Source organism: Chinchilla lanigera, unplaced genomic scaffold, assembly GCF_000276665.1.
Source record: "Chinchilla lanigera isolate Chin_1 unplaced genomic scaffold, ChiLan1.0 scaffold00007, whole genome shotgun sequence".
NCBI classification, from domain to species: Eukaryota; Metazoa; Chordata; class Mammalia; order Rodentia; family Chinchillidae; genus Chinchilla; species Chinchilla lanigera.
The window spans coordinates 20,410,956-20,438,751 of record NW_004955408.1 but is presented as its reverse complement, the minus strand read 5'-3'; the positions used below and the strand labels follow the sequence as shown (position 1 = coordinate 20,438,751).

General features: G+C 36.6%; 1 protein-coding gene across 7 annotated transcripts in view; it reads right to left on the bottom strand.

Annotated features, from left to right (window-relative positions):
* The window catches only part of Tenm2 (teneurin transmembrane protein 2), a 1,190,054-nt gene that overhangs the window by 901,525 nt on the left and 260,733 nt on the right, over window positions 1–27,796 (bottom strand). For all 7 annotated transcript variants that reach the window (XM_005376287.2, XM_005376288.2, XM_005376289.2 and 4 more), the window contains exon 3: window positions 1,460–1,760. In XM_005376287.2, coding sequence (XP_005376344.1) covers window positions 1,460–1,685 — 226 coding nt within the window. In that variant the 5' untranslated portion in view covers window positions 1,686–1,760. The remainder of the gene's footprint in view (window positions 1–1,459; window positions 1,761–27,796) is intronic.

Below are 27,796 nucleotides of genomic sequence, written 5' to 3'. Positions count from 1 at the left end.
TTCACTACCTGCTACAAGGGGTCAGCTGAGAATGTAAGGCAGTAAATCACATACTGAAATCACTCACAGATTAAAAGCAGTGGATACAAGGTATATTCCCAGTAGCCCTTGCCCCTGTTTTCTATTAGAGGAGGATCAGTATGTGTTACATTTTCATGAAAATAACTCAGGAAATAAGAATAAAGATTAAATAAGAATTGTTTCTTGCAAGGGTCTACAACAGCAAAGAGAACATAATTTTAACTGTTTCTCTGTTGATTTGCTCAAAATTCTGTTAACTATAAAAGCAAAAATGAGGATAAAATGGGAATGTGAGAATATGTTTTTAGAACACCCTACAAATTGTAGGTTTATAAATCGTAATTATAATGCTAATTAATAATATGTGTATGCATGTAGGTGTGTGTGTGTGTTTATAGGTTTTCTATGAAGTAAAAGGTAATTTCAGAAATTAAGAAGCTAAGAAGTCAGGAATGGAATTTCAAGCTAAGTTCTCTCATTACAAATTAAACTCCTTGAAGTGTTGGCTGCCAAGGACATAGAACAAGAAATAAAGAAGCAGTGTTATAAAACAAATGGTGTAATAACCCAGCAGTGCACGACCTAGACCCTTGATGCCACAGAGTGACCCAGCCCAGTGTGTTCACTGCAGCCTGCGCACTTACTTCTACTTTTGCTGAGCCATTCATTTAAACTGCACACAGGGCAAGGTAAGTATGTTGCTCAAAGGGCAAGGAACAGAGTTTGTGACTGAACTTCACCACCCAGCCCCTCAGCCATGCTTTGCTTCAGTCCACGTGCTGAGGAATTGACAGTAAACTCTGAATAACAGAGTTCTTCACGCATATTGGACATGAGGAGAGTAGCAATTGTTAGTGCCTGAGAGGAAAACATCTTTCTCCCGAGAGAAATCATAACATTATAATAAAATTCAGATTTGGTGAAAGTAGGAGAGAGAACTGTACCAATGGAATTGTATAGTAACATATGCATGGCCAACTCTGCTCTACAACATAATATATACATCAGGTATCTTTTAAGCAATACATACCATCTCTGACAATCCCAATGCTTAAAATTAGAGGTTTGTGAATGCTCTTCATGAGAAGTGTTTACCAACAGCAGATAATCTCATGTTCCTCCGATGGAAGTTCACTATCATCTCAGGAATACCTGTTCTGGAGCCCTGGGCCTGCTCTATGTGACACTTGTTAAAATACACCTGACAGGTCTCCAAAACACACCACCACATTTTCAAAGAATTGAATCTCCAGAATAAAATATGCACCTTGTAGTGGCTGTAGGAGTTGGGTATGGCAAAGAGAATTATTCTCCTAAATGAAACCCTGACTAGGCAATTGCTGCCCTACCCCTAGTTTCCATCAACTTCCGTCATCAACAGGCAATAGGGCACATCAGGAAAGTGACACGAGCCAGTCGGTAGGGCAGCTGTACCCACCTTGTCTGGGAAACTCGTCTGACTCACGGTGCACGAGCTCAGTGACTCGGTTTCCATAGTGTATTCTGCTGTCGTGGTCATAGGCCTTCAGAGTCTCACTGGAACTGTAGGACTTCTGTGTGGGCACACGGCAATCCTCACTGTCCAGGGAAGAGCTTGTATAGCGACACTCTTTGCCACATCGTCCTCTGGTCAAAGAGCGATGCCGCCGGTCCTTTACATCCATTATTTCAGATCGAGGAGAACGCGGCTGCTTTGAGAAAAGTCAGGCCTCAGTTTTGGCACTTGTCACTCTGTCCACCTAAAAAACATCAAAGAAAAGACCGACACTGTGATTATAAGAAATGCTGCCTTCAATTCTGGCTCACGCTCTCACTCAGATGAAAGAACGGGAAAGCGAGCTTGGTTAGCCCTGCATAATGTCTTTTGCAAAAGCTTAATGTGTATTTAAACAATCAGTCTAAATAGAAGACCTCGACACAGTAAATTAATTTTGTTGCTGTTTAATTTAATAGATTTGGGGGAAAAGTAATAGCAAAACCCCTCATCTTTTGATTATCTATAGATGGTAGGCTAATTCTGTCACTCTAATGGAAGATCTTGTTATGAAGCAGTTCAAAGCCAAAATGATTTTAACCTTCTTTAATTACATTCTTTGTTGTTATTATTTTTTGCTCTAAAAGGGGTTAAGAGAAAAGAAATAGCAGAAGAAAGGCAGAGGAAAGAAATTTTAAAAAGAAAGAAGGAAAAGAGAAGCATAGTAGCACATACAGAGGCACAGGTCGTTGCTAATGATGCTTTGCAATGGTACAAAATCATTTAACTAATGTGAGATTGTGTAAGTGTGCCTGGAAAATAATAATATAAGGCAATATTGACATGTAAGCAGTCTTCCTCTTATTTCTTTGATGATCCTCCAATAAACTCCCAGTCACTCTTCTCTCCTTTGCAAATCTGCGTTTGGACACAAACATAGTCACCTCTAGCTCGTCACCTACCAACAAGAGACCTTCTTGACAAAAGGTCCGACTGACACAACAACCTGCTCATAATCTAAGCCCACACAGTCCCCTTCATTGCTAGGACACGCAGTGCAGAAAAGGAAAAATGAGGAAGAGCCCTGAATACAATAAGTGGATGGGCAGAAAATGCTGTAACATATGAATTGGCAACCAAAGAGCGCCACAGCCTGTCATTTGACATCCTTGGCCTGGAAGTGTATGCCAAACATCACTCAGAAAACAGCAGCCTTCTGCCTAGCAAATAACGACAAAAACGCTTAGGCACCTCCAAGTTCCAAATGATAGGCTCTTATTGATTTCATTTGCCAGCAAAATAGCATAGACCACAGGGCCAGGGCCCGGACAGAATGGACAAATACAAATTTTAATTAAAATGCAAAATACAACTCAGAGCCAGGGTAATGATTTTCTCCAGGCTACTGTTGCTCACTAGCCCCTCAGTATGTAGAGAAATTCTTGGGGAGCAGATCTGTGTGCAGTTCTGAAACCCTCTGCTGCTCCTTAGCTCTTGGCCACCCTGTCACGGGATGTCTAAGCACTCCAAAGTGTTAGCCCATGTGCACATAGGATGTGGGCAGCACTGGCTCCCAGGAACAAGAAGCCAAGTGTCTCCTCCCCCACCTTCCACAATAAGGGGTCTTTCTGGAGCTCTGAGACTCTCCTAAAATATTTATAAGCTTTACCAAATACTGCCTAGCCCGTAATTGTGGAAAATTTCATTTGATAATTGGCAATAGAAAAGGAAGTACACCTCCAAGCTCGGCTGTGCTGCTGCCATAGTGACTTAGAGAAAAACAAACTTTTGTGTAGTCCACCATACCTGACTCAGCATGGTGACAAACACCTTCCAGAGTCACCAGTCAAGACCCCAGGTCTTGGAGGTCTTGCTTAGAGGACAAAACACTGTTGGCATGGAAGCTTTTGCTGCTGCATGGTCAATTCAACTGTCTTCATATTATTGCAATTTCTTGATACCAAAAATCCTCATTCTTAATTTCTAACATGTGAATTCAGTGTTTTTGAATCTGTTTCATAGACTATTTGAGCTCACAGCATTGAAGTCTAGGTGGAATGTCAGTCTTACCATGGCCACTGACCAGCTCTCACCCTTGTGAGAAAGCCCCTTGGGCTTTCTAACCCAGCATCTCAAACAGTGAAAATGGAAAATAATAGTATGTACTTTTGGGTTTATTTTTTATAAAAGTTAAAACAGATATTATAGTAAATTTCTGAGGCTTAATAACAATTATTTTTCCTTCTGTTTAGTTTTTCTTCTTCTTAACTAGGTAGTTACAGACTTATGAAAGACAGATCAGAAAAATCAAAATACAAATCCTCCAAATTTGCACTTCTAATTGTAAATCTCAGTCCTTAAACCATACGCTGAGAAAACAAGAACTTCAGCACCTGCTAGAAGAATACAAGACTCTGAGCCGAGGAGGAAGAGCCTCGTCTTGAACACAGATGTTCATAGGGCCTGGTGCTATAAGTTTATTTTATGATTTGCCTCTATCTTGCTGTGCCACTAGTTTTTACTTTTTAATATTATCAGTGTTTCTGACTCCTGAAATCTTATCTCCTCTAATTTGAATTGTGATTGAAAAAATAGGTAGAATTTCTGCGTGTGTGTGTGTGTGTGTGTGTGTGTGTGTGTGACTGAGTGTATGTACCTGAGTTTTAGTTTTAAATCATGCACAGAATAAGAGCCTAGAGGCTTATTACCTATTAATAAAGTACAAGAACTTTAGTGCATGGATATTTTGACATCTACTTTAGTTGTCTAGTGATTTTTTTCCTTGATAAATTCTTCTCTCTGGGCTCTGCTCTTGTTAGTTAAATATGTCAGCGGTGTCACCTCTGGATAAGTGATGGAAATTTATATATAATTGGGTTAAAATTGACAAACCTTAGTCAGGGAAACCTCATTTCTTAAGGAGCTAGCCAGACATTAACAAACAGACATTTTTACATGTAGCCTTCATGTTACTAAAAAATTAATTGCCAATATTAAAAATGACCAAAGAGAAAAATTTGCATGAAAATCTAGACCCTTATTTACATTTAAAATCTCAGGCAGTCTAGAAATTTCTGCTTCCAAAAGGATAAGAAAAAAAATCTATCTATTGCATCTTTCTGGAAGCAGAATATTCTTCTCTCGTGCTACAGCTAAATTATCTGTGTATTATCTTTAAATATATTATATATATATAATATATATATATGGAAAGAGAGAGTATAAAAGATGAAAAGAACAGGTGGATGAACAGGAGACCTGAGCAACTGAAGAGAAATATAGTAGTGAGTTCTGTAGAGTGCCTCCTCATCTTAAATATGCCAGACTTGGAACTAAAGAAGCTGACAACCTTGGAACATCAAAAGCCACAGACAAGAAAAGTAAGTCTCCTCTAGCCAGAGGCCCATAAAATCTATCCCATAGTAAGGGAGGAAACATTTAGATAGCAAGTACCCCACCCCAGCCAAACAGCATGGCCCTATCCCTATCTTCATCAGCAAAAGCAGTGGAGGGGCAAGTTTATACAGTACTTCCATGCCAATAAGGTAGTTCAATGGCAGCCAGAACATTTGCAGCTAGAACTAAACAGGTAGGCAAGGTTATCATTCCTTCCAGGAATAATAAATCTCCCCTCTTCATAAGGAATCTCGTCTTCTCCAGCCTCAAGTCACTAACAAGGAGCCCTTCCCTTCTCCAAGGAGTGGTGTGGAAGAACATCTAATGAAGAGTGAGGTGTTTCACTATCTCCCAGCAGGAATGAAGCCCTCTTCCCTGTCCTGCTGATCATAGGGGTTGCCAGTGGGGAGCAATAACAAGGCAGTTCTTTGCCTGCCACCCAGGAAGTTACCAGTGCAGGGCTAGTGGGAGCCAGAGCACACATACACATAACCTTGTCACCTACTGAGAATCCAAAAAGGAGCTCACAGCTTTAGAAGTAGGTACAGGCTGGATGCAGAACCTGATAGTAAGAAGGGGATCCTCTCTCCTTTCAACAGAGCAGTATGAGAAGAAACATTCTGCAATAGAAGTTGTACCAATATTCATGTTTCAATCAAAAAACCCTTCTTGTACAAAAAAACCCACGAAGATCTTAAACTGAGTGAAAAGGCAGTGAACAGATGCCAACATCTCCACAGCAAAGCTGTTAGAATCATCTGACATACATTTTAAAGCAGCCATTGTGAAATTAGTCCCACAAGCAATTAAGAACACACTTGAAACAAATAAAAATGGAAGGATCATAAAAAAAATAGAAATGTCCAGAGAACACAATTTCTCAGACATTTTAGAAATGCAAATTTAAAAATCTTAATAAATGAGCTCAACAGTAAAATGCAGGCACAGACAAAGGAAAGAATGAAGAAAATTAAAAGTTGCCCAGTAGAAATTAATTAAAATATAGAAGTTAAAATACTGGAAGTTAAATAGAAAAAGAAAAGAGCAGAACATAGAACACCTGTAAAATACTAACAAGGTACTCAATACTCATATCATTTGTGTCCCAGGACAAAGAAGGAAAATGCAAAAGTGCTTAGAAAGCATCTAAAAAGATCCTAAATTTGCAACAGACACAGAAGTACACACTAAGAAAGCTGGATGAATCCCAAACTGGACAAACACAGTATCTATCAAAGCAAATCATAATCAAACTTTACAAACTAAAAGCAAAGAAAAAATCTTCTAAGGAGTAAAAATTATCTTTGTAGAAAGTCATTTGAAAGAAAGTTTGTTTCTCATCAGAAACCATGGGAGACAGAAAAAAAAAAAAACCAAAAATGTAGGAACATTTTTCAGGAGCTAAGAAAGAAGAACCTTCAAACCATAATTTTATATCCCATGAAAGAGAAATCAAGAGATTCTACAGTGAAGGAAAATTATGAAAAGTTGTTATCAGGAAAGCTATTTTAGAAGAGACACCTACACAGTTCTCTAGACAACAGGAACACTAGAAGGAAGAACCTTGAAATACCAGGAAAGAAAGAATAACATGATAAATATATGGTCATATGCAATGGACATTTTTCCTGTTGAATTTTCAGAGTTATTTTTATAATTGATAAAAAGTATAAAACTGTGACACTCCCTGATGTGATTCTCATATGTAGAGGACGTACTTAAGGAATTATAAATAGGGGAGGGTATTTAAATAAAGCTAAGATTTCCACACTTCACTCTAGTTGATATAATGATGGATATAGTAGACTGTGATATATATGTTTAATACAATAAATATAAAAGCAGTATAAAGAATTGCACTCATAATCCCTGTAGATAAGATGGAATTCTAAAGGTGTAAATTATCCACAAGAAAAGAGGAAAAATAAAACTAAGGTGAAAAACATAAGAGAACATACATAGAACAAAAAAATAAATAAATAAGAGACCGAACTTAAGACCTAAGATATTAATAATTATACTAAATGTAAATAGTCTCAGAAAAGAAATCACAGGAGGACAGAGATCAACACAGTAACTTAGAAAAACTCGAACTCTATATTTTCAACAACTAGTTCCCTTTAAATATAACTATCTAGGCATATTGAAAGTAAAAGTAAAAAAAAAAAAAAAAGAAAATAGAAGCAATGATATTAATATGAGATAAAGCAGACTTCACAGGAAAAGACAAATCACCAGAGCTATATATACATTTTTTCTCAAAAGTCATGGGGATTCTAAGTATGTACATGTTTTTAGAAGAGAGACTTGCAAAACAGCAAAATATGTGAAAGCAAAATACTATTGAAATAAAGCAGAAGAAGAAAAACTTCCCAATAATAGTTGAAAGTTTCATCTGGATAGAAAAGTCAGCAATGACAGAAGAACTCATCAACACCATCAACCAGTTGGGGTTAATCAGCATTTATAGACCCTCTCCCCACAAAAGCAGGTGGTATATCCTTCTAAAGTGACTATGGCATATATATAAAGTTGGAGCATAAAACAAACCTAAAAATTCAAATGGTATTGAGATAGTAAAATTTATATTCTCTGATAATGAAGGAATTAAAGCAGAATCAATAAAAAATATATAAAAATCTGTAAACACCTGAAAACCAAACGTCTCTCTAAATAATGCATAGGTCAAAGAAACAGTGTCAAAGCAAACTAATATACATATTGAAATGAATGAAATGAAAATACAACACATCAAAATTTGTGGGACACAGTTAAAAGAATGACAAGAAGGAAGCTCACAGAATTAAGAGCATTTACTGGAAAACAGGAGAAATCGCATATGAATAATCTAAATTTCCATTTCAAGGATTACGAAAAACATAGCAAGAAAAAGATGTACCCAAAATAAAAAGGAAATGCAATAATGACAATAACTAAAAAAAATCAATAAAATTGAAAACAGAGAAACAATAGAGAAAAGCAAAGAAGCACAATTGTTTCCTTGAAAATATTAATAAAAGTGACAGACCTCTAGCAAGGCTGAAAAAGGAAGAATACAAGACACAAATTACCATTATGAGAAACAGAATGGGATATTGCTATAAGCAATAGTAAATATCATAAAGATATCAACCCTCCTTCAACTGATATATAGATTGAATGAAATTCCTATTGTATTCCAGCAAAATTTTTTTTAAAAAAATTCTAGACAAGATTATTCTAAAGCAGAGGAACTAGAATAGCTAAAACCAAAATTCTAGAAGAAAGTGGAATAAATCACTCTATCCAACTTTGAAGTTACAGAACCATAATAATCAATACGTGACGTATTCACAGAGGTTGAGCCACACAAACTAGTGCAATCGAATAGAGATCTCATAAAGAGATCCACACAAATACACTCAATTAAGCCTTTAGAAAGGTGCATCAGTCACTCAGTGAGGATAGCATTTCCTACAAATGGTAAGAAACAGGCTATCCATAAGCCACAAGACTTTGAATTCAGTAAATTACAACTGAAAATGGGTCACTGACAGAAATAAATCATAAAAGTTTTAGAAGAGCTTTAGGAAAAAATATAACATCTTTTAGGAAAGAAAGACAAAAATCTCTAGATTGACACCAGGTGCTAAAACATAGAAGGAAGTTTTAATACATTAAACTTCCTCTAATTTAAAAATCTAGCTCTACAGTAGACCCTGGTTATCGTATGAAAAGCTAAGATAAAATCTGAGAAAGCCTATATGCAAACTACATATTTGATGTAGAAAAAAAGCAAGAATATACAAATCTCTTTCAAAACTCAAATGTTAAAAAATAAGAATACAAAAATCCAAACTGAATATTAGCAAAAATATGAAGTAACATTTAACATTAATTTGTGGGACACACAAATACAAATACATGCAAAAATATGAAGTAACACTTAACATTAATTTGTGGGACACACAAATACAAATAAGCAGATAAAAATCCATTCCTCATTAACCATGGAGAGAAATGCAAAAATGACAATTCCCATATGTCCCTTTTGGGCCATTACTGTGCGGTTTTTATCACTGTAGTGGTGTAATATAACCTGAAGTTGAGATTAAGATGCCTCACACTTTGCTCTTTTTACCTAGGATTATTTTTGCTATTCTAGGTCTCTTGTAGTTCCACACAAATTTTAGGAAAGTTTCCACAACTTCTGTGAAGAATGTTGTTGAAATTTTGATTGACAGTGCTTTAAATCTGTACATCAGTTTTGGAAGTATGGTCATTTTCATTATATTGGTTCTGCCTCTCCAGGAACAGGGGTATCTCCATTTTCTGATGTCCTCATCAATTTCTTCTTTCAGAGTACTATAATTTTCATTGTAGAGGTCTTTTATTTCCTTAGGTAGGTTAATTCCTAAGTATTTCATTTTTCTTGGTCTATTGTGAATGGTATTTTTTACCTAATACCTTTCTCAGTGGGTTCATTATTATTGCATAGGAATACTACTGATTTCTGTGTATTGATTTTGTATCTTGTTACGTTACTGAGTTTGGTTATTAATTCTAAGAGTCTATTGGTGGATTTTGGGGGGATCTTCTATGTAAAAAGGATAGTGTCATCTGCAAATAATGATAATTTGACTTGTTCCTTACATATCTCTTGTATTTCTTTTTCTTGTCTAATTGCTGTTGGTAATGTTTTGACTAATCTGTTGAACAAGCGTAGAAACAGAGGATTTCTTTATCCTGTTCCTGGTTTTAGGACAGCTTTCAGTTTTCTCCCATTTAATACATCATTCTCAAATGAAAGAGTATTAAGAGATAAATGGGGGGGAGGAAAAGTATAAGGGATAAAAAACAGGAAATTGAGATGTGTTATGTACATGTACCAACTTTCCGCAAGGAATATAAACATTGTAGTATGCTCATGTACTAATAAACTAAAATAAAAATATATAACAGTGAGATATTATTGCAGTCTTATCATGTGGCAAAAAAATTTAAAAAGTGACAGCACTATGTGCTAGGAAGCATGTGGAAAAACACATTACTCACACAGTGCTGCCCCAAATGTAAAATGGTACAGCCACTCTGGAAAACAGTTAAGCATTTTTTTTACAATAAATAAACAAACAAAAAGAATAAAACAACATTTCACTGCTGTATAATCCAGTAATTGCTCTTCTGTGTATTTATCTCAGAGAAAAGAATACATATGTTCACAGGGAAATCTGCGCAGAAATTTTTACAGGAAAATATTTATAATACCCCCAAAACTGGACACAACCCATACGTTCTTCAACACATAAATAGGTAAACAAATTATGGGACCCCTGAGGCTTGAATTCTTTCTCAGCACTAAAGGGGAACACAATATTGAGTAATGGTCAGGAGGTGGACAGCATATTGTTGAGGGTATGATTCTACTGACATAAACTTCCTGAAATATCAAAAATGGGGAAGAGATTGGTATCTTGAAGTGTTATGAAAGGTGGGGGAATCAGTTTGGCTCCTATTTGGCAATGTGGGGAAACTTGCGGAGGTGAAATTGTGTTACCTCTTGGCCATATCAGTGTGCTGGTTGTGATAGTGGTACTACAGTTCACAAGATGTTGTTCTTTTTTTTTGTTTTGTTTTGTTTTGTTTTTTTTCCGATACCGGGAATTGAACTCTCGACCTTGCGCTTGCCAGGCAGGCGCTGTGCCGCTGAGCTAAATCCCCAGCTCCAAGATGTTGTTCTTAACATAAACTGATTATAGAGTATACAAATCTCTCCATTTTACTTCTTCAGATTGCTCATGATTTTGCAAATTATAGCAAAGTAAAAGGCTTATTTAAAAAGTCCAGCACAGCATAAGTTGGCTCAAATTCTTCCTTACAAATAAATGCCCATCATGGAAAGTCACTCACAATTTTAAACTGGATATACATGAGCTCTGCTTTAAAATATTATTACAATTATTTTACCAGCCTTTGGGTGTATAGGCAGTCTGCCTTACTAGTATGAACCCCTCAGTAAGCCAAAATATTTTTTACAATTATGAATTTTGTATAAAACATAGATCACTGGAAAGGATCACAAAGAGCCAGTGAAAATACTAAAGACAACATTTGGTAATAAATATTTCTTTTGATATTTTTATTAATATAATCTTTTTACTTTTAAGATAATTACATAGTAATAGAATTTTAATATTAATTCTGCTATTCCTGAATATCCATTCTTTTAAGAAAATGCATTTCTAGCCTACTATGGGTAAGCACTCTCAGCATAGCTGTCCTTGAAAGTTAAGGTCAACAATTCATGTGGGGAAATGCAAGTTTAGAAGCTGCTTCTAAAAAGTAATTAAAATTGCCTTGAAGCAGTAGGGAAGATGGTAACCAAAATTATCAATCTTTTCCCCAAGCCTCCACCTTTTCCGCCACTGACAAACGGCAATCACTGGACGTCAATGCCTTTGCTAGCTCGTTACTGCTACGCTGGGACTTTATTCTGTTACATTCTACATTTCCTCCCTTGAACAGTGTTCACATCGCTTTTTTCATCAGTTGCCTAAGTGGATTCCATCACTTTAGCAGAACAGACTACAGAGATCTTGCCTGCGAGCCTTTGTCTAATTAACTAATCCTATGAGCTGTAACACTCTTCACTATTAACTTTTCAGAATATCCCACTACTTAAGGGGGTTGACTTGTTAATCACTGACAGCCCATTTGAGAGGTGTGTGTGTGTGTGTGTGTGTGTGTGTGTGTGTGTGTGTTTCTATGTACTTATGTATCTGTATATGTTCATAAATGTGATTGAGAGTGATGCATAGGTGGGTTTTAGGTTCATCCAATGATCAAGCACTTTCTGCCTTTTACAAACAATACAACAAGCAGTTGTTCATAACTTGCCTCAACCTCATCATTGGTCTTTGATCACACCTAGGCATTGTTTTATTGGGACCAAATATTTTTATTTTACAAACTGGTGACAGAAATTGAGAAATGTGGTACTAAGACAGCACAATATTTTCCAAGGCCCACATGTACTGGGACTCTGGTACGAAATTCCAGAATGCAGATCAGTGTGATGACCTTTCTTCTCTATTTAAAAATTATAATGGACACTTGAGGAAGTTTATCTAAAAGGGACTGGGAGATCAGTACACATGAATCCAACTTTTGTTTCTTAATTTGATCTGGTGTCCCATATATTTTAGAAATCCAATAAACATTATATATAAATATCCCATATATATATATATATATGCATATATATGAGAAAGATCTTGTAAAATAATCTTTCTTACTTCTGATAACATGTTAATTAGATGGCCAACTTGTTTCTTACATATTGCAGGTTCCCTGTGTCTCTCTTAAAGGATGGAAATGGATAATGCATGACTCCTTTATCCTTTACTCCTCTGCAAAATTTGCCTGTTACTCAAAAGCAAAAATGCTAAGGCAACCTAAAACTATCTCCTGATTCCTTTCTTTGTTCATTAGAACTCCTCCATGCAAGATTTTTATTTAAAAATCTTTAAAGCACCAAATAAAATGTAATACAGAACACACAAAAAAGCAAAGGAAGCTAAACCAAGAGAAGTGTTTGGAATTTCACTTCACCTCCTTCCATCCCCAAGTACAGGTTTGATGTCTATAATAAAAAAAAAAAAACTGGCTTTCTAATATTTTAGAGGTCTCTTAAAAACATGCAAGAACAAATCTGAGCTCAGATACACTTCAATATATTTAGAGACAGAATATCCCTGTGACCTCTGGGCAGACCTAAGCAAATCTGGTTTAAAAAATCTACAAACGTACGTAGAAGATAGTGGCCTAGTAATTCAATATACCGGTAAATAAGAGGTCAAAAGCAATGTGCTTCCTGTCTCCCTGTGCTGTTACATTGCTCTGTCTGGGGATAACAAGCCAACCCTGGTTAATGTCCAGAGCTAGAAAGGATAAGCAAATTCACAACTGTGTTTTGTTCTCCAGCTTCCAAGATACATATGTGACTGCCTTTTAGAATCTGTTAGGGTCCCTGGAGCCATTTGTACAGGAAATCGTGAGAGCAAAGCCAGGATCTGCTGTCTACAGATTTTATGAGGAGTTAAATGCAAGGACATTCCTACATGCTCACTATCCTAATCAATCAGAGCCACAAGGGATAACATGCACCCCACAAGTCTAGATATTTGCTATGATAGTGCAGACGTGTGTGGTTGTGTATATTCTTATTTGAATAGTAATGAAAAGGAAAAAGTCCTCATCAGATTGGCAGTTAGTCTAATTCACGTCTTTTTTTTTTTCCTCTCTCCAGTCTAAACTGTTTAACATTCAGGAAAGCCAGTGTGGTTACATCTCCTGTGAAAATTTCAATATGAAATGTGGAAGTTTACTGAAGCCTTTGCCTCCTCAGCTCCTCTTTCCCCACACACAGGCCCCGTCTGCTGCCCTCCCATTTTCCTATGCACCTCCTGAGATTGGGAGCTGAACAGATGGCCGTACCTTAGGCACTGGCTAAGCTACCGTAACTGGAAAGACAGTCCCTCCCCACTCCTCTTCGTCATGCAGAGCCCAAAGAAGCAGAAGAGCAAGCCTACGAGCCTGCAGCCTCAAAACTTAATGAAGGGAGGAATTGAACACCCTCTTCCCATCCCACTGAGTGTGCCCCTCTATATACGAGACTGCAGGCAGCACAGATAATCAGAATGAGTGTAGTGCAATAGGCCACAGGTTTCTAGCCATAGCTTCAGTGTCAAAATCATTGTCAATTCAAGCTCCCATTTCCTGAATATGGATAATGCTCCAAGCTTTGACTCAGGCTCCTAAATTATCATTAATGCACCCCCTTGCAACATAGATAGCCTTAGCTATCTTTAAAGAGAATTACCGATTCCATGCACTTAAAAACTGTTCTTGCCAAAATTGGGATTGATAGCTGACTCCAAGACCCATAATACAGAGCAATGGGCATCTTAGAATACTTTCTCTTGGTGTTTTAGTCATTGGATTTGTGACTGTCCAAGAATCTCGTTTTACCAATCCAGGGAAGTTGCCTCATCAATGTTAGTAGCAACATTCATACTTGATCTATTCAATAAGCAAATTTACATACAGAAAGGTTTTCTAATTAACTAGAAAAGAAAACACAAATATTAGAAATTTTAAAATGAGTACTCAAAGGTAGGAGCACTACACTGATGTGCTGTGAAGTCAGAATCAGCATCCTACATTTTGGACATCATTTTGTTTTTGAGGATATATGCTGAAGCCTCACAGATACTATATGCAAAAAATCTACAAAACTTTCCTGTATTCAGACAGTATATCTTTCTAGTACAATATAGCTACTCAATACTGCCATTGCAGCACAAAAGCAGCCATAGGTAATAAATAAACATGTCCATTTTTCAAAAAACTTTATTTATAAAAACAACAAACACATTGGATTTGAAGTCGCAGTATGCCAATACTTGCTACATGTAGATAGGGAGAACCAAAAGCATAAACTTTAGAACTGTGGTCAAATATTTGCTTCAAATTAAGCATCCCTCACTAAGGGTCATACAGAAGCTGAGGGCTTTCTTAACAGAACTTTGGCACAAAATTTAACTAGCATAAACAAGATAGTCACGGTGAACAAGTATGGGGCCATGAATAGAACAATAATATAACTAGAGGAAAGTGGCTGTATTAAGTAGGCTACTGATATGAAACTGATACTTTTTCTTTAGTTACAAGCCAAAGCTGTGCATCTCGAGAAAATATAGTTGTATTTAGCTGCTTTTGTGACAGAAGTTTGATATTTGACCTTTCTTTATAATGTTCATTTAGTTTTTGCCTCAGTGCTCCTACTAATTATTATTTTTCCAATTATTTTCTTGCATTGAGGTTTGTGTGCGTATATAGGAACAGAAATGATGATAGCAAATTATATGTTTGCTTTTATATCTCATTTTTCTGCTTTTATATCTCTACTTATTTTGTACTCACAAGAAGGAAGATAACTGATTTACTAAATAACAAAAAGTGTTGACAGTTCACATTTCAAGATGTGAAAGAATACAAATATAGCAAAAGAAATTTATATTCATTCATGCTGAAAACAATAGTTATCAAGAAATGAGGAGAAAGAATTTGGGTAACAGTGTAAGAGTTCATCTATACAAGCCTGTACTATATTAAAAGAACTCCTTATAGCCCATGCTTCCTATTGGGACTTAGCTGCAAATCAATAGGTGATATGAAAGATAATATTAGAAAGTGCACAGCCCAATAGGAAATTTGGTGCATATTTAAAAATAACTCAATAACATCAATCTCAAAATTATGTACTTGCATCCTTGCATTTCCTAATGACCCCTCAAGGTATAGCATTATACTTTTGCAGCCGTTAGCACTGCCATTCACCAGAAACATAATGCTGTAATCATTCAGAGGTTCAAGGAAATGAGTCTCTCACATTTGCGTACTTCCCTCTGTTGTGTAATATAGTGCCGAACGTTACAACAGTGTAAACTCCTCCATACATGTGGATAAAAGCCTCCGTGGGAGACAGCTGTGATGAACTGTGTGAAATATATAGGTAGTTTCTGATTTTTGAGAGGGGAATGTTCCTTCCCCAAGCAATTACCAACGTCCCTCATGCTCTGAACTGTTTGTATTCTGGTACCACTGGTTGAAAAGCGAATCCGGCTTGTTCATTGCCTTTGATTATAAAAATGGAGGGCCACTCTTACAGAAGAGAGAAAGAATAAAGGCTCAAAGAAGTCATCAAAACCCTCCTTTCAAAAGATATACACTCTTTAAATCCCAGAGACGGGAAAGAAAGCCCCTCTTGATAAATGAATATTGGTCCTCAAAGGAGGTTGCTAGACACCCCAAGTAGTCAGGATTGTTGGGAACAACGGCTAAAGACACAAAGGACAAATGGAAGCACAAACAAAGAGGGGCATACACCAGAATCAAATGTCAGCGAGATTCTATCAAATACCTTCCCACATCCACCAACAGGATAACAAGCAATTCTCTATGGTGATTCAAACACAACTTCATAAGCCTTTATGGAAACAGCAGGACTTTAAAAAGCAACAGATTGATTTGGCAGGACCATGGATGACACAGAGCAGAAACAACGACTCAGAATTTACGGAGGGGTGAACAAATAGAGCAACATGTTTTCTCTAAACCTCCCTGAAGGAGCTGCAGATGAGTTACATCGTCCTGACTTAGGAAAATCCACTCAACTCAAAGCGCACATTCGTGTTGTATGATTGGGCATGAGTTTTCTCCCAAATTATTATTAATTTATACCATGTACCTGAAACCTTTTATTTATATGAATGAAACTGTTACAATTGCTGAGCCGCACTATGGACTTCCTATTTGCTGTTCTCTTTAAGCAACAAAATAGCTGGGGTATTTGGATACTCTCATCCCAGTGTCACAGAGGAGAAACAGAATAAACTTGGCACAGGGGCTGGGGATTTAGCTCAGCGGCACAGCGCCTGCCTGGTAAGCGCGAGCGAGGTCATGAGTTCAATTCCTGGTACCAAAAAAAAAAAAAAAAAAAAAAGAAAAAAGAAAAAAGAAAAACTTGGCATAAGGTTACATACAACCATGAAATATTATACAAAAGCAACAGAGCCTGGATTTGAACCTGATTGTACTAATCCGTGACATCTCTTTGTTATTCATTTACATACATTCAAGTAATTTTTAAAACGGAATACTAAATTTCTACAATAAAAACAAAGAAAATTTCAAGAATGAAAGCACTTTTTGCTGCTAGTTTCAGGAAAACTAGTTCCCCTTATTATCTAAATTTTTGAAAGTTAAATTGATCTACGGGAAGAAGATACTTCAAAATAAATAAATGAATTTGCAACTTTCTATCAAGGTTACATCCCATGACCTCTCTGTCTTTGTTAACCCTCTTTCTCATATACCCAAGTGTTTTTATCTGATGTGAGAAAAATGAAAGTTGAATTAAAATTCATTTCAGGGGTGTTTTGCACCTCTCTCCTTAGGAGGATTAGTGACAATTTGCAAGCTCACAGCCATGATAAATGATCATTATAATAAAGAGATGCTGAAAGGAGAGACCCAGCTGAAGAAAGTGGGAAGAGAATAAAAGGTTCCATATATGGAACTTGTCTTCACTCAGGCACTGTGCATTTTTACTTAACAAACACTGGCATCCCTAAAGTCACGGGACTATGTTAAATATGGTGAAGATAAAGGTGACCCACACAGGGGCTCTGATCGTAGAACTTGCCCTCTCCTCAAAAATGATAACCAAGCAGATTCCAAAGATCCATTTCAAGGGCAGTGCCATGAGCACGACTACTTGACGATTATATTTTAAAAGTGTTATTGGAACAAGATTGAACACATAATTTGAGTTACCCCCAACTGAGTATTTCATCTAAGAACAGGGAAATATTTGGTGATGCAGGAGTAGTTGAGATTCACTATGCTCCATTTGCTTGGAAAAGGTGAGCTCAGGAACTGAGCCCAAAAAACAGATGCAGAGGAAGCCAGTTTATAGTGTGAGACAAACAGTGAGAGGAAAGTGCAACAATTGTACAAAGACGAGATGACAAAAGCATCTGCAGAGTTTTGCGAACCCAGGTTGTAGGACCTGCCAGAAGCTTGGATATAATACCCCTAGATTGACAAAGAACATTCCTCCACCCTTAAAACAAATTTTTCATTTCTATTTAAATCAACTTGAGACAGTTTCACATATTAAAGCCCATAATGCTCAATTCTGCCACCTGAATTTGCGGTAGAACTGGCTGACAAGATGGTCACTAGTTCTGCATTTCCACTATTCCAGCTTGAATCCTTCAAAAACCCCTTTAAGAAATCTATACTGCCTACCTGTCCTTTGCTTTATCCGCATGACTTCATCTTCTTGGGAAGTTCTCTTAACTATTTTATTTATGTATTTGTTGCACCAAAGAGCAAGCTGTTTGATATGGAATAAAATCTGAAGCTGAAAGCTATTTAGCTCATTTGCTATCTCACTCTGCACATACCTTGGGCATCTAGATGCCCAGATACAATTAGATGATGCAAACACGTTTGTTTGCCAGTTTAACTACTAAGCAAACATTGGCAACATTTAACATCCACAATGTGTAAACTGCTGAAGAAATATTATTCAGATGTGACAAAAATGCTGCCCTGGCTTTGAGGAAGGAAAGACATAGAGGAAGTCTGTAAGTCAGAATATCTTGCTCAGTTTTTGCTTGAGTTGATGATGAGAGATTGTGCAGTGCAGCTATTCATTCTCCAAGACCCCCGTAAGGGCTTGCGTTCCCTGCAGCTGCCAGGGCGGGGATAGAGGATGTGACACATGCTCCATGGGAAAACAGCCCAGAGTTTAGGAACAAAACACTCAGAACTCACTGTCTCATTTCCTAAATCATGAATATATTTCCATGTGCAGTAACAGCCTAATTATCTCAAATACACCCATCCTGTCTACTACATCAAGATTTCCAAAAAATGAGAAGTAGATATTTGGGTGGAGTGGAGGAGGACCTGTCTCCATGGTTAATAGCACCAAGTTACAAGTTTACACCTTCCATATTGGTCCTACAGCCAAATATGTCTCAATTTTCTCTGAAAAATAAATACAAAAATTAAAACTAGCTACACATAACTTCTCCATGCCATGGTAATCATTCAGCCAGCTCAACCATCAGAAGCACATGTGGTGATCATAAGTGGGCACTTCTCTTAGTAGAAGTCTAGGTTTGACATCACCCCAAGCACCATAAATAGGGAGCAAACTAAGAATAAAAAATTTCACACTATGATGAAAAAAGAGCAAGATTGCCTGGTATTTTTCAACATTTTATAAGTTGAAAGAGCAAATACTGGAAAGGTTAAGCTAACCATATAGGATGGCAATAGAGGTATGTTAAAGAATAGGGGAAAAATGATTAGGAAAAAACATTATTTTACCATACGGGAAACTACCAGATGGAGATTAAAATCCAAGTAGGATACATCATGATGGGTAGGTAGAATCCTTAGAGTTCTACTTTGAGGTAAAGACCTTCTCCATTCTCTGTTTCAGCCTGCTCATTTTTCCTCTGAGTTAATATTCCAAAGCAGGACCTTTGAATATTCTCCCATAATTGTGAATTCCTTCCTGAACTCTTCTTGCTGTCTATGAGCAAAATTAAAATATCAGCCAGAGCAAATTTCTTTGCCTGATTTAATCCTTCTTGTCTAGTGTGTGTGATGAGATTAATAATCCTCATTTTATAAGGTTAGTGTGATAAGGACCAAAATGAGTGTTTATAACAAAACATTAACACAGTGCCTATCAGAGTAAGTACTCGAACATGCTACCAGGTCTCAAGTCATTGGTCTTTTACTTAAAATACAATGGTCGGTGGAGTTCTTATGGACTGGATATTTGTATGCCCCTTCATCATCTATGCTGAAACCTCACCCCCTGATGATGTTGTTAAAAAGAGAGGTCTTTGAGAGTGATTAAATCACACAGGCTTTGCCATTAAGTACCTTATAACAGAGGCAAGAAGAACCTCTTTATTCCTTCCAATATGTAAGAACACACAAAAGGTGCCACCTTCAGGCGGGACAGGCTTTTGCTGGACATTGGATCTTCTGGTGCCTTCGTCGTTGACTTCCAGTCCTCCAGAACTATGGGAACTAAATGTTTGTTATGTATAAGCCACCTAGTTTACCATACTTTTGTTATAGCACCATCAGTGAACTAAGACAGAAATGAACATGATTTGCCAAAATTCACAAAACAAAACTGTAGCAGAATTGGTTTACATATAATAATATCAGGGGAGGCACAATCTTGCCTTGTACTCAGGAGGGTTCCCGGAATACCTTCCCAAGTGAGTGCTTGAGACCAGAAAATATATCTCCTTAATCCCTTTTTTCAACTATGTCGGTTAAGGAGCTACTGGGTCTGTAGCAACTGTTCCTCTCCTCCTTCCTCCACTCCTAGTGCACAAGTACTTTATTACCAAGGAAAAGCATGGGAAGAACCAGCAGTTATACACGCTAGCCGCACCTTGCCAAGTTAGTACTATCTCGAGCCTTGGTGGGGTTCTTGTTTGGCTCACTATGTAGATGCCAGCACACAAAGTATTTATTACGGGCATTTTCCCTCTCCAATAAGGCAATCAACAGCTTTTCTTGTTATCTCTTCCAATTTCCTCAACAGTACTATCCAAAGTGGCCTCTATTTAAAATTTAAAAATGAAATTAAATATCTGAATGATCCTGTTCGTTTTTTAAAAGACATGTTGAGTTTAGCAATTCTACTTTAAAACAGGGAACCTCAGGCCACTGACCAAAAGTCTAGTAGCTCCTGAATGAGTGGCAGTGCTTGGCACTAAACCCAGTCCAACTCAAATAAGGTACTAAGTTCCCCTGCAGCTTGGTACAAAACAGCAAACCCAGGACTGGACTGTCTTTTCAACAGAGGTATGATATGTATCTTTTAAATTAAAGCAATTATAGGATAAAATAAAAAAATAGAATTTATTCAGGACAGGCTATATCTACACATTCAAGAAAAGTACACCGAGGAAAAGATCTCTGTGGGAGAAGGTTAATCAAAGAGGGCTTTTGAAGGATATAAATATTGAGGCTTTAAAATTTCAATTCATTATTCGTGATTTGTTTCTGCCATGAGAGAGAAATGCTCCCCTTTATCTTTAAACTAGAAAAAACATCCACTCTCTCCTCCCTGCCTTAATTCATGCTGCTCTTCACTTGGAAAGATGATGGTGATAAAGAGGATGATGATGATAATAACAATAGCAACAATATCTATAATGAAAACTACAGTTTGTTGATATATCATGCTTTGTATCAGAACTTTCATTTAGGGACTTTTGTGTGTGAGTTTATCTAATCCACAAAACAGTGGTAAAGAGTCACAATAACTTTTCCTCAAAGTTTAGAGATAGTTAATACAAAATTTAAAGAGACTGTATAATAAATTCAAGCTCATGCAAGTATAAAGTAGCAAAGATAGGACCAAGACAAAAGCATCGTGACATCTATGTGGTATGTTCCTCCCATCACTCGTCTTACTCTCTCAACCTGAGGCTGTGGTTGTTCACTTTTAAAAAACACAAGAATCACTGGGAAGCTTCTACATAGCAAATTTCTCTCCCACTGAAAGGTTCTTAGTCTATAGCAGGCCAGTGATAAAATTTTAAACACCCTCATATTAGCTTTGCACTGCCAGAACTGACTACATTTTGCTCTATGTTAATTATAGTACATTGATGTCTACCATTCATGCTAAAGTTTGAACACTGCCAGGAGGAAAATATACATCCATTCAGAGTGATTTCCTGCCTTTCATAGCGCCTAGCATAGTGGTCCTTAAGCATGTACCAAGTTGCTCATTGCTCAATAAGGAATCAAAAGCAGAGAGTAAAACTAGAAGAGATTTAAATTATACTATTAGATTCAATTTAGTAGAAGATTTAGCAAGATCCCTGAGGTCTCCTGACTCGGAGTCTAATGCCAGCCCTCAGCTTGTTACACCAACCTAGATATAGTCATGGAAGAAGAGATAAACAAGCCAGTGTAATTACAGTGACATAATGGTTAAACTTTTATAGCTGAGGGGATCAGCAAATAGGATTTTAAAAATCAAATTAAAACTGTCATTCCACAACATTAAGTTTCCAGAATTTTCATTTTTTAATATTAATGATTTTTTTCTCCAAAAAGGAACAAACAATGCTAATTCTACTGCTACAATACTGTTAATGAAGAAATAAAGAATAATTTATCATTGCATAATTAACACAGTACAGTTAAGCATGTTTTAATGATTTTGTATAATGGCCTCTCATAACTAGATGATACTTGTTAGTCATAGTGAAAAGGAAAAAGAGAGAGAATGATGCTCAGAATCGTTAATGAAGATACTTAAACTGACCAAGATTTTATTTTATTATTTAAAGTGTTTATAAGAATATTTGATATGTTTTGGCATTGGTTTAGTACTGAGTCTGTAGGTGACCAGATGGTTAGTAAAATATTTTAACTAATTCAAGAAATAAAAGGCTAAGAAATAAATGGCTAAAAATGCAACACTTGCAAATCAGTAGGCCTTCTTTCTTTCTTTTCTTTTTTTGGTACTGGGAATAGAACTCAGGACCTTGTGCTTGGTAGGGAGGCGCTATGCCACTAAGGTATTTCCCCTGCTCACAGTTGGCTTCCTTGCTTGCTTTCAAATGGAATCAACTCTTACATTTATTGGTGCATTAGACATTAAACATAGGAGAACATTGATAATATTAGCCATTCATAACATCTTACATTTAAGAAAAATAATGAGGTTATTTATTAGAATTTTTGTTCAAAGTAAGATTGTCTTAGGGGCTAGACAGTAGAAGAGTAAAAATAAAAACAAAAGACAAAAAAATGCAAGATTAATTAAAGATAATAATAAACATAATTTTATAACTACTTTTATTTTAATGTAGTTACTAAGTTAGATTAACAAAGGTTGTTTCTATAGGTAATGCGGCAACATATCTACTCAGCTCAAGCAGCATATATTCAGGTTTGAGTTTTGGGAAGGGGACAGAGCATTTCACCTTCAAAGAAACAAGTAACTCCATAGCCACATCTACCCTGCAGACCCATTTATTTTACTCACATATAAGCTAAATAACATTCCAGTTGTGTTCAACATAAGAAAATTAGTAAGTTATGCATAAAGCATACATTTCTATTTGTTTTTAGAAATCAGATCATTCAGCAACAAAAAATTAATGACATATAGTCTGTAGAAGGTAGGTATGAACTATCTTTTTCCAGACAAAAGATGTCTCCAGAGTGCTTTTTATCAAAATCCTGGATTATCAGACAACTCAATCCTCTTTCGTCACTGACATTATCTGTTTGACCCTCTGCTGACACTGACAATTTTTGCTTTGCTCTTCTAGAAATACTAGCACAGTGATTCTGGGACTAAAGTACATCCCTTGACCAGAGCATTTGTTAGAAACAACAAATTCTCAGCCCTATCCCATGCATGCGGAGTTAGAATCTCTAAGAGTGGGACCCACTCTCTGCGTTTCTCAAGACTTTAGATGACTCTCCTGTACCTTCTGGTTTTAAGAACCATGAACCTAGTACATTTTTCCTTCATATGCAATACTTGTATTAAGGCACTATCTTCTCCTAGCTTGCTGTCATTTTCACAAACCTGTAAAAGATCACTAACTGAGGGCAGCTAAGTAGAACTCTTCTATCTTATGAAAGAAAGTGTGGTTTCATCCACAAATTGAAAGAGAGATAGAGTGAGCTGAGGATGAAAGTCACAGCCTGCTATTAGACTTTCTGCCTTTCCACTGCAGTCTTGACCAAGAGTTATAAATTTCAAGTTTAATCCATTTTTATACTTATTTCTAAATAACAGTGAAACCTGGATTTCATGAGGGAACCAACAGAGGAAGAAAGAGCCTGTTTTGCATTTTAAAGAAAGGATGCCGTGGAATTCTAAATAAGAAGATTGAAGACAATAATGTTTTTTAGTACTGCAGTATCACTAGACTTCAACATCACTTCTTCTTCACAAATTTCACTCATAGAATAAGTGCCTACTTACACTGAAGGGCCTACACAAGGGTGGAGACAACTAAGCAGTTTCATTTGGGACCTGGAAATGACCTTGTCACAGCATGTGATGGAAACTCGGAGCAGCTGACTGAGGTATGCAGTTAGATTTCTCTGGATTCTTCATTACCAAAGAAGTTTTGGGTTAAGTTGAGGTTTGGGAGGAGGAGGTTTGGGGCATTAGCTGTACACATGGGAGGGTTGTATGTTGGTAAACCTGTGAGTGTACATAGAGGCTTTATATCTTTGCATGTCTCTTACTTGAATTTCCTTCTACTTGCTGCTTAAGGTATTCTTAAGTGATAAAGAAACTATACTGGATATAAGAAAGAATACAGCGAGCACTGCATATGGAGAGAGATATAAACCATCTTATCTTCAACTTATGATTGTAAAAAAAACCATGTCATTTGCTTTTCTTAAAACTATTCTTATAAACTTCAAAGTGTGCTTCCAGGTTTTGATTTATAATATTCTGAAAATGAATGGATAAGTGACATTCTGTGCCATACTGTGGCTTCACCATTTCATTAACTTTCACCACGCTTTTCTTAATCTTCATCTTTTGAAACATGAAGTATAACTCTGGGAATCCATTCTCATATTCAGTGTGATTCTAATGGGGTGTACCTGTTGCCCTTCTCTGAATCTCTGAATCTTCTGTAGATCCTTTTAGTCACTGTTGCCATATTTAAATTACTATATTACTTTAAATTTATATGTAGTAGGTATATTTTAACCCACTTCTAACATATTTATAACATGTCACCAGTTCATTTAATGATAGTAGGGACTTCACAAAAGAGTTTATAATGATTGTGGACCCTTCTTTGATTAATTTTGTAGTACTTTTTCGATTTTCTTTGCATAATTTTCATATTTTTCAATGCTGGGGCTCTCCCCTTTGTTTAGCTGCTGTCATTTCTCCTTCGATTTGCTTCAACTAACTTGGCATTTCACTTCAAAACATTATAAGGTACTTTTTATGATTCTGTCTGTTTCTTTTCAAATAATTTACCCCTTATCCTTCTTATCCTAGCAAAATGAGTAAGTATACAACCAAGCATTGGCAAGATATTTATTACAGTGCCATTTATAAAAAACTAGGTATTTGGAAGCAAACAGTTGTACAAAAGTAGGAAAATGAATACCTTTTAATGTAAACACGTATATTTATATAAATATGTGGTAAAAGCAGGTTACAAAGTATTATATAGGTTATTATCTTGTTTTATGGCAAGGTAACAGTGAAAAGTTGTATTCTTTTTTGCATATTATATTTTATCTGCATAACCTAATTTATTGATATAGTGCCTTAAGCTCTCCATCAAAAATCGTGATCTATAAGCCTGTCAAATAGAAAGATCCCATCTCAGCATGGTGATGCTTTAGGAAGAAGCACAATTTAAACTTCAAGAGAAATGAAGAAAAATATAGATATTTTTACTAAAAAGTTTTTCCAAGTATACAGAGGGATTAATGGAAAATCGCATCTCACAATATTCAGCAAACGTCCTTATCTTTTTACATAGCAAAATTTCTCAAAGTTGTTTACCCCTTGATCTTTCCCAAATCTAACACCACTAGTATCTACTCTGCTTTCTTCCTTTTCTCCCAAAGCCCTGCAAAACCCCATTCTTTATTACTTTGCATTTTCTCTTAATTTTCCCTCCTCTTCCCAGCATCTTTTCACTAAGTAAATCCACATATTTTCTCTTTTTGTAAAGCCTACTGTATTTCCATATATTTTGAACGAGGAAGAAACAGCAAAACAAAAGACCCTTCTTAAAAGTATGACAGAAAGCTTATTGGGGGAAAAGGATAAACTACATTAATGTTTATATTTGAATTTACTAGTATTCATTATGCTACATCATAATTTGAGGCTGATCGTGTACTACAAATTTCATCCAGATTCTGCTTACGTTAACATGTATTACCTTTACAGTTGGTGAAATCCACAGATAAACCCCAGCAGAAGTGCTCTGGCTGGTCTACTTTTCCCATTTTTCCCACCAGACAATATCACATCATTTCTACCCTTTACTTCTTTGCTGTGGACCAGCAACTCATGACAAAGTATGGCTTAACCAGTGTATTTTATATTTTATTTGTCATGGGGTAACAACTGGAGAGCTTCTACTTAGTCCTCAAAGTTTTCACCTCACTCATGGTCAAGGGGTCTCAACCATGAATGCTTACCTTCATTTGTAACCCAGGGTTATGGGAATTCCCAAACTCTATAGACAGTGACAAGCTCATTCACTTGCATTGGGAGCAATGAAAGAGGGCCAGCTTCAGAAAACACACCCAGGGGCACTTCATCAATTACAGGGTGGGCACCACTTGGTGTAGGTTCACATCCAAACCTCCAAAACCTAAGCTAAAACCAAAGCCAAAGGATTGCATGATGAATGGGAATAAAGCACATTTAACAAAACAACCATCACAAGCCTCATCAAGTTTCCCAAGAGATTTTATGAACCACTATCATAAGCTTGTTTCCAAATATCTCTTTAATAAACCTGACTTAAAAGCAATTCTAGGAAGGACAAAAATGTGGTAGCCAGAGTCTCTATGACATTGCCATATAAATAATAAAGAGTACATGGAACAGGAAGTAAAAATAAAACCAAAACCATACCAAACTCAAATTTCAAACACAACGTGTCACAAAGCTATTTTTTTGTGTAAACCAACACTGATATATTTGTGATTTCTAGTTGTGGGTTGTATAAATTAACTGAAATAACGTATAGTTTCCTTTCCCCTTATAACTGTTAGTTCTTATATATGGACAAAAATGGAAGAAATGGAGCTGCAAAACTCAGGGAGACAAAAAACTGAAATATATTTTTTATACACAAGAAAGCATTTATGCCAGTGTTTTTCATAAAACTCATAGAAAACATAACAAGCCGGAAAAAGAGGAGAGAAGTTTATAGTAAGCCCACCATTCCTAATTAGCACCAATTCCCTTAACTATTTCATTCATGCTTTCAAAGATAAGTGCTTTTAAATGGGGCACATGCCTCCCAGAAAGAACATAGCTCTTTAGCAATCACCCTTTGGAATTCAGACCTTCATAATGGTGTAATTTCTGATACATTAAATAAAAAGTCTTCATTACAATCCCCAAAAAGAGATTTATCCTTTATCCTAAACATAAAGAAAATTACAAGGAAATAAAGACTGCTATTCAAGATTCACAATTTAGGAGTGTCAATAAATCTTGTTAAAATTCTTTTCATGATTCTTCATTTCTCATGTAATTCAACAGATTTAGGGACTAAGGGTTTGACTGCAGAGCTCAAGAGAGGAGACAAAGAACTTTCTCTAATGCAGAATACTGAGCCACATGGAAGAAACTGCTACTCTCCATGAGTAAAAGAGGTCCTTTCTTATCACGCTCAGAATAATATCTTAATGCATTCATTCCTGGGATTTAGAAAGAGGTGAACTGGCACCTGTCCTTTCCACACCTGTAGCCTTATTAACTTGGTTATGATTTAGATTGAGAATGTCCTCCAAAGCCCCCATGCACTAATAGACAGATCTTTTGGGAGGTGATGGGGTCACTGGGGTTGATATACCTGACTTGTCAGGAAGTGGGGTCTGGTCAGACAGGCAGGTCACTGGGGGCATGATTGGGAAGGATAGGTCTCCTTTTTCTCTCCTCCTTTTGTGAACAGCTTTTCCTATGCTATGCCACTCGACCATGCTATTTCTCCTTTAGGAGTCTACCATGCAAAGATTTCACTTCTGAAATCATAAGCCAAATAAACCTCTCCTTCTTTGGGTATGTGTATAGAATATCTTGTCTCAGTGACAACTCCATTCCAAACACAAGGGACTTCTGTCTTCTTCCTGCCCCCACATAGTGACTTAGCACTTGCTGTTTTCTTTTCCCCAAAGAATCTTCCCGTGGGGCTCTGTATGCTGCTTCCTTGCCCTGCTTCATGAGTCAGCTGGCAGTTCACATCCCTCAGCATCAAAGAACATTTCCTGATCTCCTTATCTAAATTCAATATTCATCCCTTACTTCCTATCATATATCCTCTTTTTATTACTTTTTAGCAGCTATCATTCTCCATAATAATCTAGTTCATTTTTTCCTATTTATTGTCAACTTTTCCTCCTATCTCTTTGGATATATGTGCATGAAAGGGGAATGCTACATTTTTAGAGTGCAGCAAATACTTGCAGACTGAAGAAGAGACGGTGGGAAATTGAAGTCAAGGCTGGATCATCAGTTGACCCAGATAGAATGTACTCTCCCTCGGA